The sequence below is a fragment of the Aythya marila genome, assembly GCF_965140915.1.
Source record: "Aythya marila genome assembly, chromosome: 10".
NCBI classification, from domain to species: Eukaryota; Metazoa; Chordata; class Aves; order Anseriformes; family Anatidae; genus Aythya; species Aythya marila.
Genome location: NC_139051.1, coordinates 5,017,340 through 5,035,233, shown reverse-complemented (window position 1 = coordinate 5,035,233; position 17,894 = coordinate 5,017,340). Strand labels below are relative to the sequence as shown.

General features: G+C 46.5%; 2 protein-coding genes across 9 annotated transcripts in view; one reads left to right on the top strand and one right to left on the bottom strand.

The window, feature by feature from the left end:
• The window catches only part of MITF (melanocyte inducing transcription factor), a 96,297-nt gene extending 89,850 nt beyond the window's left edge, over window positions 1–6,447 (top strand). For all 8 annotated transcript variants that reach the window (XM_082768025.1, XM_082768020.1, XM_082768019.1 and 5 more), the window contains one exon: window positions 2,511–6,447. In XM_082768025.1, coding sequence (XP_082624151.1) covers window positions 2,511–2,912 — 402 coding nt within the window. In that variant the 3' untranslated portion in view covers window positions 2,913–6,447. The remainder of the gene's footprint in view (window positions 1–2,510) is intronic.
• A 4,910-nt stretch (window positions 6,448–11,357) lies between these two features.
• LOC309881901 (2-epi-5-epi-valiolone synthase-like) lies at window positions 11,358–17,324 on the bottom strand (the record flags this gene model as incomplete). Its single annotated transcript, XM_082768453.1, has 5 exons — window positions 11,358–11,458; window positions 12,103–12,355; window positions 12,997–13,230; window positions 14,404–15,037; window positions 17,155–17,324. 5 exons carry the CDS (start codon window positions 17,322–17,324, stop codon window positions 11,358–11,360), a joined length of 1,392 nt encoding a protein of 463 aa, XP_082624579.1.
• Between the last annotated feature and the right edge of the window lie 570 nt (window positions 17,325–17,894).

Genomic DNA, 17,894 nt, shown 5'->3' with positions numbered 1-17,894 from the left:
CCTCCTCTGCCCACTCCTCCCTGGCCCCTAAACTCCTCAATATTCGGTTAAAGCACTTGTGGCTGGTCTGGTTGTGTTCTAGGATAGCTAACATAAGTTGCAAACCATACTATAAAAAAGATCTATGTGGTAATATTTTTTTTTCTGAGTGACAGACCAGAACCAGGACTTCATGTATGATCTATTTGTTGATAGTAATCAAGTTCAGTTCAGCTGTCTGTTGTGCTTTAGTTGTGCCTGCGGAGTTTTGTGGACTTGGAGCTGTAGTGGTGTGTCCTCTTCTGAAGCTGTTTCTGAAAGTAGCAATGAACAACATCTGTTTTGCTTGTGGGTTTCCTTAATTCTGTCAGGACAATGTAGGCCCTGCCTGTCAGAGAGGCAACGCAGTCTGGAGTCTTCCACATCTGAGCCTTCCTCTGACAGCAGGAGTCATTCTGCAGGAGTCTGTCATCTGCTTTCTGTTTGCGGGGTAAACATTGCTCACAGGTCAAAGTGGGCAGCGGGAAGTATGGTTGTCACTGCAGCATTGGGTTCCTGGCAGCTGTGTTAAAAGCTGAGTCTGCTTTGAGTCTGAGAAGAGTTGCAGCCTGAATGTGAGAGCCCCAAGAGTTTTTTGAAGCAGGACAACCAGGAGCTATGGATGTAGGGCTATTTTTGTAGTTGTTGATGCTTTCTGTCCAAGGAGCTGTAATTTGTTCTTCTCTGTTCCTTAAAGACTGTAGGATTAGAACAGCTTTCCTCCTCAACACTGGAGGGAGCAGTGGGGGGCATGAATATATCTTCCCCTCCTTCTTCTGTCTTCATCATGGGCTGTTGCATTCTTAGCTTCACCCAAATTCCCAATAGACTGTATTACACAGCAGTTTTGGGGTGGGAACTTCATTTCTCTCATAAAATCCCTTGGCTCCACCTCAAACTGGATAGGTAACCTTATCCTAGAAGCCTGTACAGCTTTTGTTATCAACCCTGTTTTCCAGGATAGCTGGATATCCACCCCTCTCCAAAAAAGGTTAATTCAAGAAACGTGTAGAACTGGGTGTAAGAACACATAACACAAAGACAGCGATGCTGCTGGACTGTGAGCCACAGATACTCTCGTGTTAGTGCTCACTTGCAGCTCAATCAGCTGAGCCCTTCTGCAGGTTGCTGTGCGCAGGGCTGGCTACAGGAGAGCCCTGAACCAGTTAATCCACAGAGCAGATAACGAAGCTTGAAATACCTGAGAGTCAAGTCTGGCAGCAAACAGATTTAAAATAGAACAGGCTGGCATGAGCTTCAGCGTAGCTTTTGTACCTCGCTGAGCAATCTGCTTGCTCGAGTGAGAAGATAAAGAAGCATGGCCCTTCTGCAGAGCAACATCAAGCAGTGGTATTTCAAAGTGAAGTCAGATTGCTTTTTAAGCATCTTTCATCTTCCTTTGCATTACCCATCTGCTCTGGTTCCCTTTTCAATGAGGGAAAAAAACACAAACAAACAACCCTGGAATAATGGGTAATACATCTGCCAGTAAATAACCTGATCTCCATATTTTCCCTTTTTATGTTGGTTCTGATGAAGGAATTCCTCTGTATTCTGATTTTGGCACATTAGCTGCTGGAAGTGCTTCTTTTCCACCTTCTCTGTGGCTCTCGCAATGTGCCACTGCAAGCTTGTTGTCTTAGCCTGGAAATGGAAGAGGCTGTTAATCAACCTCTGTGATAAGAATATCCAGGAACAGTGCAATCACAACAGTGATTGTGATTGCTTAATATAATGCATAAGTAGAAGCAAAAAACCTTTCTTGCAGCTGTATTTGAAACAGGACATTTAAGTGCATTCTTTTATTATCTTCCTTCAGTCAAATGTGCCTGCGATTAAACGCGAAGGTGGGATTTAAGCCTTTCCTAAAGATTCAAAGAATCCTAGTTGCATGTGAAGTCCAAAGCCTTCCTGTGACCTTCCTGTATGTTTTTATTGCAGGAGTAGTGTTGCTCAGATTGGGCTGACATCTTCACTTTCCTCCTAACCAGAGCTGTAGGGTGTGCGATGTCCCTTGCAGTGTCTCGGAAAGAAGTAGCTACCTTGTATGGACACACTGTGCTTTCATACATAACTTCTGAAAAGCACTAAGTCTTCACTTCTGCTGTTTCACTTTTTTCAGTTTTTGAAATGCTTTCCTTCCCCAACATGACGCCAAGCTTCCCTACCCTGGCACTGGTTTGAGAAAGGAGTCTGAGGGGCAACGTGTCTGTTCTGCAGGGCACTGGGTTTCGTGTCTGGGTAGGTTCTGAGAACTGTGAAGGACCTGTGTTTGGTAGCATTCATCCACCTCTTCAAGAGAATGTTATTTGGTTGAAAATCTGCAGTGCAGAAATGTACAGGGTGCAAACATTTGTCACCATTGGAAAGGGAGGAAACATTTCATATCTAACAGAAGAGAACTATAAGTCATAATACACAAGCTTGTAAGATGACAAATGTTGCTTTCATTTTTTTATTATTTTTAATTTCTCCTTTATCCTCCTTCACAGGAACTTGAGATGCAAGCTCGGGCACATGGACTGTCCCTTGTGCCATCCACCGGCCTTTGCTCCCCTGATATGGTCAACAGGGTCATCAAACAAGAACCCGCGCTGGACAACTGCAACCAAGACATCATGCCGCACCACACAGACCTGTCTTGCACGACCACCCTTGATCTCACTGACGGTACCATCACCTTCAGTGACAACCTCGGAAACATGACTGAACCGACCGGCACTTACAGTGTTCCTACAAAAATGGGATCCAAACTGGAAGATATCTTGATGGACGATACCCTCTCTCCCGTAGGAGTAACTGACCCGCTACTTTCCTCCGTGTCTCCCGGAGCATCGAAAACGAGTAGCAGGCGGAGCAGTGTGAGCATGGAGGACACCGACCATGCTTGTTAGCAAATACTTGGCACACCTTTCATAAACTGCTTTGTTTCTTGATCAGTAGATGAAATAATTTGCCTTTTGTAGATTTTTTTTGATTTTTTTTCTTGTGCTTCATCAGTAGCCCAGTGTGTGTGCGTGTGTGTATATATTATATATATAGGATTTTTTTAAGATTTTTTTGTGAAGAAACTTGTATATTCTATTTTAAAACTACCAATGCCTCCAAATATATTGTGCAGCATATGTACAGTATCTGTGAACTGGATTCGCCAAGAACTTTGAACTGGTCAAATCTACTCAAAGCAATAGAATTACAAATGAAGAGTCTTTCTACTGGGGGGTGGGAGTCATAGAACTGTAAATGCAACCTATTCACTTGGAGACAAAATGTAAATTTAAAGAATGTAAAGATACCAAAAAACAAGTCCAATTTGTAATTGTATTGATTTAATAGTGCTGCCTTAAAGATACAGTGTCCATCAAACTTTAGTCTTTATAGACAAGTGTTTAGGGAAAAAACAACAAGCCACTCTATTCCATTCAGAATACAAAAAAAAAAAAGTGTTAAGACATCCTGATTGTGTTGATTGTGGTATAAAATGCTGTTGCTGAAAATGAAATAGAAATTGCAGGGAGAAGTGAGTCTCTTTCTCAGAGTGCTCTTTAATTTTACTCTGAGCTGATTTGGGTTTTCCTTTTGATCATGGTACAACTTTCTTTTAGACTTTAGTTTTGTTTTGTAACATGCAATGATGGCTCGCCAACAATAAACCAAGAAGGAGCACTATAGGTTGGTATACACTCTTTGGACAAAAAAAGTTGATATGTTTTATCAGCTGGGCACATCGTGTTGTACATATCTAATTGGCTTTATTTTTTTTAAATTGCAATGTACAGTTTATTCTGATTTGCATGGATTCCTTAGTTATTCTCAACTTTTTGTTTTAAATATATTTGTATTTCATTTGTAAGATTTTTGCCTCTTAATATTGCAACATTTTTTTTGACATTTTTAAAACTCATTGGAAGTTTTCTGCGTTCTTTGTAAACACTTGAAAGGAAGCTTTTATGCAGGGTTCTGTGTTTTAAGAGAGATTTTGAGAATATTTTGTATATTACAGTCTCACTTTGAAAATGTTTTTAAACACGTTTAAGGTAGAGTACAGATGTAGATTAGGTAATAAAACAACTTGTAGAAAAACTGAACTTACATATTTATTTTTAGTGATACAAAAAAAGAAGTAGTAATATGCTTGGAAACATAACTATGTAGTTAATATACCCGTCATAGTAATTTGTGTTTTATTTCAGCACTGAGGCTGATATAAAAACAACAAAAAAAAAAGTAAATTACTGTATCTGCAAATAACTGTTACTTGATAACAATGTTATTAATTTTTAACACGCAACAATGTTGTAAAAGTAGTTTGGTGCATTATCTACTCAAGTGTAGTCCTATGCAATAACGGTAGTTATACTTGTATTATATCAAGCCTAGATGTTTTACGGAGGTGACATACGGTGTAAGGAGCTAGACTGATTGAATGGATTTCTCAGTAGCAGCCTACAATTGACTTGCAAGTGGCAGGCAAGCATATCTCTTTCAGAATGAAGTGCCTTAAACTCTAGCTGTAGTCTTCCCCGACTAGCACTGACTGAAGTGTGACATAGGAGAGCGGCAGGGTGATGTTCTGTGGGATGTTAAGTGTAGCATGGTGCCTACGTCTAGAAAACAAGAGCTTCCCATTCTCCTTTGTGCTACACTGGAAATGATGTAGAATAAATAACATTTTTTTTTTTTTTTTTTAAAAAAGCAACAAACAAAACGGTGACTGAAGTGCCAGTTTGGCAGGCCATGGTGGTTACAGTGTTCAGGAATTAAATGTGAATTGGTAGGGATGGGGCAGCCGAGGATGGTGCTGGGAGTTCCTGCAGCTCTTGCTGCAGCTCACTCTGAGCTTTCACACCGGTGTTTCCTCACCAAAGGATCCTTGAAGTGTCCTCCTGACGCTGGCAGACACGGGGCTTGGTGGGGCCGTGCTTTCTGTGCAGGCCCTTTGGGGTCTGCGCGTGTTGCTCTGCCCCCGTTTTTGCTTGAGCATCGAGCTGTGTTGGCACAGATGCAACCGGTGGGTTGTGGCTTTTTTTTTTGTTTTTTTTTTTTTTTTTTTTTGCAAGGAGGAGTTGGAGTTAGATGATAGTGATGCCTCCCCCCCCTCACCCAGGACAGCTTTTGGGAACGTGTCTTTCCTAGGGTAGGTGAAGCTCTGGCCCGTCGCAGGATGCGCTGTGCTCGGGGCAAGGGGATGCTGCGTCCTCTGCAGGGCAGCTGTGCCGTGGTGAACCCCAAGCCGAGCGTGCAGGTATGGGCTTCTGCTGGTGCTGTTTGTTAGTGGTGGCAGGTAAAGCAAATCAGGGCTGTAAAATGCTTGTAGCTGTAAGGCCGGGGTGTGTTACCCTTCCTGGTAAATGGGGCAGCTCTGGAGCATTGTACAACAAAATCAGGGTGTGCACACGTGAGTGTAGCAACTGAAAACCACTGAATATATTAAATGAGGCTTTTGGTTTGATGCCCATGCTGGTCATTCAGAAATCGAAGTCTAGACTGTGCTATATCAATATTTTTCAGACTTGCGTGAAACCACTGGTACTCGCTGGCAGCCGTGACTTCCGAGTTGTGGCTCCGTGCTGCAGGGAAGCGAGCTGGGACTCAAAGCGAGCTGTATCTGTTGTATCAAGAGCTGGATTTCTTGATGAAAGTCTGCAGCAGCCAGGTTGTGTGTTCTCTGTCTGTGGGGCTGCTCTGGGGGATCGTACAGCTCAGCCCCCGTTTGCTCACCCCTGGAGTGGAAACGTCCCTGCTGCAGCAGGGGCACCTCTGCGAGACACAAACCGCTCAGGTGCCAGGAGGTGTCTCCCCCCTTCTGTGCATCACTGAACGTGTGGCTGTGATGCTTTACAGGGGATCCCTTAGGGGGCAGAGACAGCAATTAGAGGCAGGTTAATGAGGTGGGGAGAGGTGGGCAGTTGTTGTTTCCCAGTCTGTCTCCGTGACGGCAGTGTCACTGGGCTGGTGGGGGCCTCCCAACCAGGTGGCTATGGGACACCTTCCAGTTCTCACTTTGCCAAAGCCGTGCATCCGACAGGGGCGTGCAGAGTACCACGAAGCTCTTCCTTTCTGCTTTTGGCCTAGGAAGCAATATTTAACTCTTACAACCTGTAAAAGCAAAAAGAAGGTACGCGAGGAAAGCACAAAGCACAAAATAATGCACTTATGTTTATGTTGTTTGACATAAAATGCACTGGGGGGGAAGCTGATGTTGATAATAGTATAAATACCTATATTTCTTGAAAAAGTGACATTAATTACTGCCTCTTGCTATGATGCTTGGTACTGTAATGTTGATATTCATCTGCTGTTGACTGCAGCAATAATTTGTGTATGGTCCATAGCACTGTAAATTATGGATCAATATTAATGTATCCGATGAAATAATTTGAACTGTTGTTCTTGATAGATGGATTAAAGCATTTGGTTTTTCACATACGTCTGTGTCAGCCACTCGTTTTCTGTCGAAGTAAGTGAATCTTGTCACTGTGTTTTTATTTTTGTGTGTGTGCATCCCAAGTCCCAGCCATGCTGCCCTGTCTGTGGCTTGGCGGTGGATGTCTCCGTGCTCCTGAGCTGGTGGCAGTCAGCACTTGGGGCTAAAGCAGAGCTGCCCCTGCTGCCATCGCCTCCTGCAGCCAGGCCCAGTGCCCAGCCCCTGGTCACCCACAGCCTCTGTGGGCCAAATGTTCCTGCAGCCACTCCTGGGTCTTGCCTGGAGCTGTGCCAGTGCTGGCGAGGAGGTGATGGGGTTTGTTCTGTCTTCCCATCTCGGTATTTTCCTGTCTTGCTGTTGTTTGCATCTATTTGGGTCCTGTTCTTTGACAGCTGTGCTCCTGGCGTGGAGTTCTCACCATCTCTGTGAACATCGCTGCGGTGGTGGTGGTGGTGACCGTGCGTTGTCTCATGGCTTTGCAGTCCCGAGTGCGTTAACTGTAAAAATAATTATACAAGTCTTGAAATTGGCTCTTTTGAAAATCTTTTACCCATTGAGGAATAGAAAATGCTTGTTAGTTCAAGTGAACTCAATTTAAAATGTTAATTGGAAAACAACACAAGAAATAATGCCGGGTGCAGCTTCCTGACTTTGCTAGGGATAAGCAGAAAAGCCCTGCACCCCCTTTGTAGGTGTTTGAGTTAAAGCTCGTGAGTGTTTCCAGCAGACTGTAATGCTATTTCTGCAGCAGTTCAGCACGGTGTTAGGATGTGATGGTTTAGTTTGCAGCAGCAAGTCTGTTTGTCAGCAGCCAGGATGTTGTTTCTGAACTGGTTGAGTTTTTCAGGTGCATTTTGGTTTTCCTTTCCGTGGCCAGCTCTCATTGCTGCGTTTTGGGAGCACGTTTCTTGCTGTCCGCGGGAGCAGCCGTTGTCCTTGTGGCTGGATTGCAGGACCTCGAGAGGAGCAAGAAGAAAACCTGGCAGAGGGTCATAGCTGTAAGAAGCTGCTCAATCTGTGGCAGCAAGGAGGTGGTGGCGATGCTTATTGGGAGCCTTTTATCTCCTTTGGACAAGCCTGAAAAACCCTGTGTGGGCTACGAGAAAGAATGGGTGGGGTTGCCAATGCTGTGTGGGGTCTGGTTTGCTGGAAAGTCCAACAGTGGGGGTGCGGGATGCTGTGCTGCAGGGCTGGCTGAGCAGTACTTTGGTGCAGCAGGTCCCTGCCACCACCTCCCTGCATCGTGCTTCCCACTCGGTGCTCCCGATGCTGGGTAGAGCCTCGCTGCGCTGCCTGGGTGGCTGCAGGGGCTGCCCTGCTGGTGCTGTTCAGTCGGGGTGGTCTCAGCACTGAAAGCTGATTATACTCACTGTGTCTCAAGCTCTTTTGAAATATATTTGCTTAAAATTGCAGGGGAATGGCTTGGAAAATGGCCCTGGTTTATTGAAATCAATGCACAGATCTGGATCCCGGCTTGTGGGTTAGATGCGTGCTGCACAATACCACTGCCCTGTCTTTGCCTCTGGTCCAAAACACAACCTTACTTAAAATAGCTCTGTTTTAAAGTGATTTTTTGAGGGAAACTCTTAACAGGCATGTATTGAGTCTCAGGGCTCCACTGAGGCCTCAAGGTGCAGCTTTAATGGAAATCTACCTTTTTTACAGCCTCCTCACCTGGGTCATAGAGCAGCAGGAAGGCTTCTGCCGAGCACTGGCCATGGCATTAAATGCTGCCCAAGCATTGTGAGAGGCAACAAGAAGACTACTATGGTCTGCAGGACAAATCACGGCATGCAAAGCATCAAAGTACTGACGTCTCTACATATATTTATAAAAACCACCATGGCTGGGGTGTAATGGGGGCGTGCAGTGGATGCCTTCCTGCAGCTGTGGAAGCATGCAGGCCATTAGGGCAGCTGAAGGGGGTCACGGTGTCCCTGCAGCAAGCTGTGCTATACTGCCAGCCCCGCAGCTCTCCCCCAGCACCAGCAAACCCCCATCTGAACTAACGCTGTGGCCTGCAGGTGGCTGTGCCGGGATGCAGGGTGCAATTTGTATGGCAGTGCTCGAGGTGATGGTTCCTGCGAGGGGAAGAATGGGGCAGTTGCTGGTGGGCTCGGTGGTGTTTGCTGAGCTGCTTTAAATACAGTCAGCCAGGATCTTTCAGCGTCTGCTTACGACCTCTGTCCCTGTCACATTGCGCAGGGTACGTTGAACGCTGCTATTGACTGGATGTGAATAATAACTGCTTGGTTACTCTGCCATTAAGAAATATCAGAGCCCTGGACGCAGCCGAGAAGCGGTTTCCAGAGCAGACGGTTTCAACAGGAGCAGCTTCAGAACATGCCAATAACAAAATGATTCCTCGCTCGTTCATCGCTCAAGCAATGTTGTCCAAACAACTCCGTGAAGATCTTGCATTGCGGAGAATGCAGATGGGTCCCACACGGCTTTCTGCCTCCTTCTTTGGAGTGATGTGTCATTGAAGTAATAGGAAAATAAGCAGAGATGTTAGGTCTAATGGTAACAGTTCCATTTGAAAAGCAGGAATTAAAGCTGGATAAATGAAAACTAAATCAATTCCAGACACTTAAAAAAAAAAAAAAAATGCACTGCAAACAATGAGGTGTATTTTGAAGTCAGTGTTGTATTAATAATGCTTCCTACCTCCTTTCCTCGATGTTTCAATGACAAGCCTGGCAGAGGCTCTCTTTATCAGACGCTGAAGCAATTTAGTTGCTGTCACATGCCCTTCTCCACACACACGTATCAGTCACACAGCCGTTTTATGTTCTTTAGCACACTTTAGTTTGTAATTAAAAATGTGGCTGGCTGCTACTAAGCAACCAAGCATGTCAGGGGTTGATTGTGTTCTGTCACCCACGGCAGAAGGAAGGGTAGAAAGCAATAATCATGTGTTCACTTTTCAGCCTTAATTGTGCTCTGGCTTCTCTGATGTGTTGTTACACACAGCAGCTCCTGAGGATGGAGACAAGACCTGCCTTTGGGGACAGCTGAGAGAGGGCCGCCAGCCAGGTTGTGGTCACCAGTATCAAAGGGTCTTGGGTGTTGGGCTCCTTCTGAGTACGTGAGCTTTTGGGACTCTTCTGGGTTCATTTCTGGTGAACTGTACTAAGCTCGTGGCTTACCATGGGACTGGAGAGCTAAATGCCTTTGGGCCCCTAAGGATCTCTCACAAAATGTTCAAAGTAACTAAAGCAGATGTTTGTCTTGTGCCTCCTCCAGGCAGGTGGATGGGGTAGGACTCCTGCACTGAAGGACACCATTGGACAGCCCATGTTCATTTCTGGGTTATCTGATGTGAGAAGTGGCCTTTCCAGCTCCCGAAAAGGGGGAAAGCTACTCATGAGAGTACTCCGGTGGTCACCATAAGCCTGGAGAGGATCACCAGAGCTACTGGTCTGTGGTCCCAGGTCAGCTCCGAGGGGTGACTGGCACTAGGTGGGGCCTAGGTATGGGGGCCTCCCTTCGGGGGTGTCACATTGCATTGTCCCTAGGCTCTGCAGACCTGGGGCTATTCCATATTCCTAAAATTGCTTGTCTTCTGTTGCACCATCAGTCTGCAGTACAGACACAACATCACTGGGAGCCTTAGGGGAGGGTGGGAAGGCCTTCCACAAACTGCTAGGCCCATGTTCTCCAGGCTCAAGAGGAAAAGAGATTCGTCGTGTGTCTCTATTCTTTACTCCAGTGTCTCGAGCACATGTACGTACACACACACGCGTGCTGTGGTTAGCAATGGAATAATTAAAGTTTCCCAGTTTTAATAGCTTTTATTACTTCAGCAAAACAGAACCCAGCATGTCAGCACAACCGGCATGATACAACAAAACAAAAAATAATGCTGTAAATAATTCAAAGGCAGTTTGTTGACTGTGATTCCTTTGATTCAGCCTCCAGGGAGAAGGACAACATTGACTTTACATTTTTCAGTCACCACCTGATATCTAACTTGTCCTGTGCCTGCCAGGAGCCTGAGAGGTGTCACGGAGGCTGCTGGAGGTGATGCCTCACTGACCTGGAAGCCCTGAGGTGGGGAGGCTGCTGGAAGCCCACCCTGAGGAAGAGCCCAGGGGCTTTCTGCTGCTCCAGCCTGAAGCTCACCCTGGTTCATAGGCAACGCTTGGTGCAAATTGTACCGTTTTTGTCACACCAGCAGCTTGTAGGGGGTGTGCAGTAAAACCACTCCTGCAGATTTCAGTGGTACCATGAGGCCTGACAGCACATTGGTTGTAAGGGCTGCCAAGGGCCAGAGCCTGTCCTGTGTCACAGCAGGGCCATCTGCTGGTCTTGGGGCGGCCTGAGGCGGCCTGCAGCCGCCATGTGCTGAGAGCAAAGGCTGATAGCTGTTTCTATTTCTTGCTAATTTGAACGAACTGAGGAAACGAGAAGTACTCAGAATGCCAAAACCAACGAGGGAGATACCCCTCTGAAATATTTTACATAGCGTGGAGATTTTATGAGGTGATACCAAGATGCTTCTTCCCTGGGGTCTGTCGGCCGTACGCCTGTCGACCTGAGGGGTCCAACAAGCAGCGATGGGAAAACCCTGTGCAGGACCGTGGAGATGGATGGACCAGGTGAGTGAACAAACACTGCTCACCTCCCACCTAAGGAGACGTGAGCTCACTGACACGTACAGCAGATGGTTTCGCTGCAGAGTGGTCCCTGTGTGAGCACAGTGCTGCTGTAACAAATTCCCTTCCAGCTAGGGCAACCAAAAGAGGTAAACCGGGTCAGACACCAGTGTGCTTGCTCCCTGCAGCTCTGGAGTTTTCATGGGTTCGCAGGTGCTGCTGTGTTTATCCTGTTTAAATTCAGTCCTGCCCGCTCACTTAGGATATCGAGCAGCTCCACGCACGGGCAGGACCTTGGCCAGGTCTCACGGCTCTCAGAGGGCAGCCGGCCCTTCCTCCAGCGCCGTCTTGCAGTCCCTGACCCACAGCTTGTATGCTCTTTCCAGGGTCTCCTCGCTGGTGTCATTGAAAATGTCTGTAAAATAAGACCCATAGTTAGCTGGGCATCCAGGGAAGCTTTTCACAGCTGATTCACTAGGGGGAGAGTAGCTCCTACAAACAGTTTGCAAGAGCCTGACTTCTTGTGAGTGTGTAGAGACTGAGGTTTGATGGAAACAGTCTGGATACTGATGTAAGAGGGCAACCTGGTCCCATGCATTGCTTCTGCTTTAGTGGTTTTATTATTTTGTTGTTTTTACTGTCTTATAGGTAAGAATATTTCACCCAAGACAGTGGACAGTTATGTAGTTTTTCAGTATCAGTTCTAGGCATTCTAGGCACACTAATCCCTTTTGCCAAGGACTATTTAAGAACTGTTCCCAAATATAACGAATGAATTATTATTTTTTTCTTATTTTTACTGTTGCTTTGTCTGCCCCAGCACTGCATTTAGACTGTTGGTTTGTGAACACATCTGCTATGTGCACCAGGCAGTCACGCAATGCATGGGGTCTCGGTCCTTAACCAAGCTGCATCCCTGCAGGTTTGTTGAGAAATTAAGAGAGATGTAATGAGCACCAGAGCTTCAGGACACACTCTCCAGCATGTCACTGTGTCAGAATGCCTGCTGACCCATGTGTCCCCACCCTGGGGTGTCCCCAGTGCTCCTCGCTGCCATACCTGCCACGCCGAGGCCGGTGGGCAGTGGCATGCGGGGCTGCCCCCCGCTGTGCTTCAGGCGCTCCCTCAGGGCCGTCTTGATGAGGGCCCAGCTGCAGCCGCCGTGCCAGACGGGCAGCTCCAGGCCCCGCATGCACTGGATGATCTGCTCCTTCTCGCCGGCGCTGAGGAGCCCCCGTGCATGGGCCACGTACGTCATGAAGGCCATGTCTATGTTCACGGCTTCGCCGTGCATCAACGACGGCAAAACCCTCTGAAACAGAGCAAGGGTGGGTGGGGAAAAGGTTTGGGTTGCCAAATAGGAAACTAGTCATTATTTTTCTAGAAGTACTTGTGACAATTAACATTCAGCTCAGTGGTAGCAGTACACATATCTTAGCATTTTGTGATTTATGGGTGGCAGAGGATGGTCTCTTTTACAAATGATTAATGGCATGCAAAATCTCCCATAGGGATCTAGAATCTAATTCTCCTCCCTTTCAAATCACTGATGAAGAGCACAATAGGATGGAGAGGAGAGCTCTGAATTTTGCATAAGATCTGGTCCTCCCCCCTCAGTCCTCAGCGGCAATTTTCCCCCAGTGATACAGGCTGTGCTCTCCTTGCCTTTTCACTGTTACAGTTTGAGCTGGTGATTTCCAGCTGGTGATTTTCTGCACTGAAATCTGGTCACCTTTGTGCTTTGGTAATTGCCTAGCACGAAGCTGCAACAATTTCCTGAATAGGGAACACAGATGGGGGGAAATGGGGCAGGGGAAGGCGTCTTAGCCACCAGGACCAGATTGGGTGCATTGGGTGCACAAAGTTATCATGTTGCTATATGAGCACCTCTTTTCTTTCTTTCTTTCTTTCTTTATTGAAAAAGAGTATTGCAGTATAAAGTCTGTCACTCACCATTTCTAGTTCTGGGCTTATAAGGTGACCAAAATCCACCAGTCTGTCCAGGTCGTCCTCCCAGAGGTTGGGAGCCAGCTCTTCCAGCATGGTTTCGATGGCAATCCTGGTGGTCTGCAGTGCAGCATCGCCGTGGGCAGCAGAGCCACTGCAAGACTGGAACTTGGTGTCCAGCAGGTATTTCCCGTGGCTCTTGAGCAGGTCAAAGAGGCCTTTGTGTTTCATGAGTGCCATCTAGGATGAAAAAACAGAAGAGGTAATTAAAGATAACTATGTGATTCCTGTATTTGCTGCTGAAAATTGAACGTTTTGATAGAGTGGACTATAGTGCTGCGTTGCGTGCTAGCAGGAGTACCTGCGTGCTTGGTACAAGTGCAAGTTCTACCTGTACAACCTGAACTAGTATTTCTGTAGCCACAGTTCTTGCCAGCATGCATACGGGACTGTGGGAACAGGGAGGATATGCTGGTTTGGTGAATATTCAGCAGCTCTCTATGAATGTGTCACGGTGCTGTCATGTGCGTTTTGGGCTATGGTAAGTGGAGATGTTTGCAAAAAGGGTGTGGAAATGGTAAAATGTCAGAGTTGTGTGGGAGCACTGCTGGGCAAGTTCCCTTGCTCCTGCACAACCTCCAGGCCATTCCAGGTCAACTCTCATCTAATTCTTGCAATTGCTCTTTGGGGAAGAGAAATTGTGAAAGTTCTGCAATACACAGAATACGGGGGTTCAGAAAGGGTTTAATGATTACAAGTATGTGATCTTTCACCCCCTGACTCTGGCATTAGACCCTCCTGCAGTGGGGAGCGGTGGCCAGCAGGTTTCCCGGTGCCTGCCAGAAACTTTCAGATATCCTGGGGACTTCCCACTGTGCAAGTACTGAAAAAACTACTGATAAACTTGTATTTAATACACTTGAATGGCTTGAAATCTACTTTATCAAAAGTTTTAAAAGCTCTTCAAGCACAGAACCATTTACCGTGCACTTCCCAGGTAATTTTAGAAGTAGAATTTGTCTCGCAGGAGATTGATTGACCACACTTGACATACCCCCCGAGGTAGGTGCAAATGATCTTGCAGATTATTAATCCCCAGTATAATGAGCCTGGAATTGTCTGCCAGCAGCTCATGTAAGTGTGCTATGGATCTTTCTCTTCCTTCCATGGTTGTGCATCTGTGTCTGGCCTTGAGTTGTGGTGTTTACTCTGCAGAGTCAGCAGTAGGCACTGTGTGTGTAAGGGATATTCTGACAAATTTGGCAGCTGTAAAAACTTATGTGTAGGCTCAGTGAGAGTTAAAAGTCCTCATGCAGCCTTACTGACCCACCCTCGTGTCCATAATGCTGTGGGTGCTGATGGACACCTTACCAATACTTAACGTTTAAAAACTGCAGAAGCAAAATCTCCTACCTTTAAAATTTCGCCGAGGCCGTTGGAGATGTGTCGCCGAGGGATGCTCTGAATGAAGGACCTGTCCAGGAAGCTAGCTACTGGGGGAGTGTAGCCCCCGAGCTTGTTCTTGCACTGGAGGAAATTCACCCCGGTCTTTGCTCCCACGCTGGCATCAACGTAGGAGAGGAGGGTGGTTGGGACGCGAATGTAAGGCGTGCGTCTCCTGTAGAGGGACGCAGCCAGTCCCACGATGTCCAGGCAGACGCCACCTCCGATGGCGATGATGGGCTCCGTTCGCCTGTCGATGCTGAAGTTCTGCACTTCTTGCAGGATGTTCAAGACCAGGTCCATGGATTTCGTTTCTTCAGTGGTCGGCAGAGCGAGGATTTTGTGCTGAACGTCATTCTCTTCAAAGTACTGCCTGACTTTGGAGCCGTAAAGTTCATCAACAACTTCGTCTATGACGATGAAGCGCCTCAGCCTCTTTTTGCCGCTAGTGGCTACCTCGAGCTGCTGGGGGTCAGTGATGTGACCCCAGAGGAGAGTGGTGTTAGAGGGATCCAGAATATCGAATGTTTCTACCACTTTGTAGCAAAAATAGATGGGAGCTTCGATTGTCCAGGAAATCCCACTCTTGGAGACGCATTCACCTCTGGGAGGGATCAGAAAACACGATTTGTAATCATTATCCTCCTCTTTTGTACTCTGCACATCTGGACTTGTTCCCCACCCCCGGCCACCTCCTTAAACGTGTGGGGTCTGTGCCTGTGTGCTGCAAAGGTGCAGGGCTGCCAACTTCTTGGTGAAAAGCCAACAGGCTGAACTTCTGCATGGCAATGATAATACAGAACTAGAAGGGCTGGAGAAATAAATCATTTCCCTTCCAGTTTACCCATTTGTCAAAGCAGCAGAAAACCCCAAACCAATAATTTTGGTTTCCTAGAAGGTAGTGGGGAGGTGATTCTCAAATTTTTCAAAGAGTTCGTGAAGGAATCATCCTCTCCCTTGTAGATTTGGTGATAAGAGTTGATTTATTCCTGTCTACCTACCCCCACCCCCACATATATGCAGAACTCCAAACAAAATAGCATCTCCTGTATGTCTATAAGAGTGGATCAACTTATCTCAAAATAAATATGATAGGAATAGGAAATACACCCAGGTAGGGACAGAAAGGGCCTTGGGAGTTGAGTAAGATTTCCATACCAGCGGGTGGATGGATAAAAATCCTATGAAATTAACATGCAGTATCTATTGGTAACAGTGAAGAACATCGCCCTGAAACCTAGATATTACTTCTGCTGCTGGGAAGAGGGAGCACGGGGAAAAGTTAAGTAAAAAAGTTTTAGTTTGTTGTGAATCAGGAATGGACATGGAAAGGAAAAGGAGGAATAAAAAAGGAAAGAATGAAACCACAAAGTATATTTTATGAGACCTCATCTTAAGCTGCAGTTGGATAAAAATCAAAAGTTTCTGTGAATATTTGGTTTGTTTTTTGAATGAGTTGATGGCTCGTTGGATAACCAGGTTTCTCTACATGCCCAATTTCTTTCCACATGCCTGACCTTCCCCTTAGAGGTCTAATAGGCGTGTCTCTGCTTTCTTTGACACCAAATTGCCTCTAAATCTGGCCCTAACTTTAGGTGTTGAAGAAAAATGGTGAAGATTTGTAGATTTAGACCTTCCAAAAAGTTTCTTCTAGAGTATTACTAAAAACATCATCATGTACATTTTAATGCATCACACATATACCTCAATGCTGTAACTTCACAATATTTGCATCCATCTCTAGCACATGACCCTTAAGAGACAGGACCATTTTGAGTATTACTTGGGGGAATTGGCTTTGAGTGGCAAAACTAGCACCCGTTTCAGCCCCTCTGCTCTATGAAAATAGCAGAGAATTTGCAGCTGAGCATCCCCTTGTTGAAGAATATCTCAGCCAGGGAGTTTTATGGGTGTGCTCTGGCCCATCGTTCATCCTGCTGTAGACTGAGATGCAGCAGACTGCCTTGGGTCTACTGAAGCCCTGTTCTACCTCCTGCAGCTCTGTCTGGTAAATGCTCACACACAGCTGCTCATCCTTCTTCTCTGACCTGCCTGGGAAAAGGGTTAGGCTTGAAGAAATTAAAATCTGAACTTTGCAAATACAAGAAAAATTGTGACCTGTAAAATACAGCCATACTAAGGAAGACCTGCAACACAAATGGGGCTGCATGCTCTAGGAAAGGAGCCTCCTGTAAGTAAAGGATCTCTGACTGGAGTGATTTAATACCAGCAAAGAGCTGCATATATTTCTGGGGGAAAAGCAGTCTCTGACCTCAGCCTTAGGTGACTTCTACAGTTTCAGAGATGCATTTTGGTTTTGCTCCTGTCCCTGACTTTCACTGACGTGTTTATTTTTCCCATCCCAGTTACCTACAGCTGCCTTCTCGCAAGCCTCCATATGAGCTTTTGCACACAAAGATTTCATGTACAAATTGGAGTGGGAAGACAATCGCAGCCTTCAGGAGTACCCACGTAAGTTGTTCAGTACTTTAAAGAACCTTTCCATCTACAGAAATTCGGCGGCGGATAAAATGGCCTCAGTAACTGAGCCAATTCATGCCAAGAATGGCATTTGTTTTGAAGCCCTTTCCATACTGGTGTAAGCTTAGTGATGGATTTCAGCTGCAGTGGCTCACAGAGGGTTTGTCTGAAACACATCCCACCAGGGTGACCGCGCTCTTTGGCTGGCACCAAACAAGCAACAGGGGCTCCTATACTTACATTTTGGCTTCAGAGAGAGTTATCTTGTCCTCACAGTCAGAAAGGGCTTCTCCTTTCTTGATCCTGCACCACGTGCTCTTGACTCGCACCAGCTGGAAGTCTGTGTGTTGGGGCTCCTCGGGCATAGTGGCCGGGGGCACTGGAGCAAAGCCCTCTTCTGACACTGGCATGTTTCCAGAAAGGAAAATCTCCTCGTGAAGAGAGCTCATGGAGCTGGCTGCCGCTCAGGTGCTTTTTAAAGTCTCCAGGTGACCAGGTGTTGGAAGGGGAGGTGGCGAGGAGACCAGTTACAAAACTGAGGTTATCTAATGGGGACGCGGGCGAGGGGTGGTAGGAGCGTTTGGAGACATGTGCGGGCATCAGGCTGGGCTTGTATAATCAGCCAGTTTTATAATGCCTAGGAAGTACAATAGGAGTGCATGAATTAACACCCAACATGATGCCCTACAGCAAATTTAAAGTTATGAAAACAATTTCTGTGATTCTCAGTGCTCCTCAGGAACCTCCTTTGCTGCACAGAGATTGGGCTGGGACTCTGAGATGCCTTTATGGCAGTGCAACAGGAGCAGGAGTACGGGGACATGTTCAGCACTGGCTGCTCTGGGCTCACATTCCCAGCATTGCATCGAGAGACAGAATGATTCTTTTTGTTGCTTCCAGATTTTATTGTAGGTCTTAAAAAATAATCAGCGAGAGTTTGTCCCTTGAAAGGCCGTTTGGCTGGGGTGTGAGATGAGTTT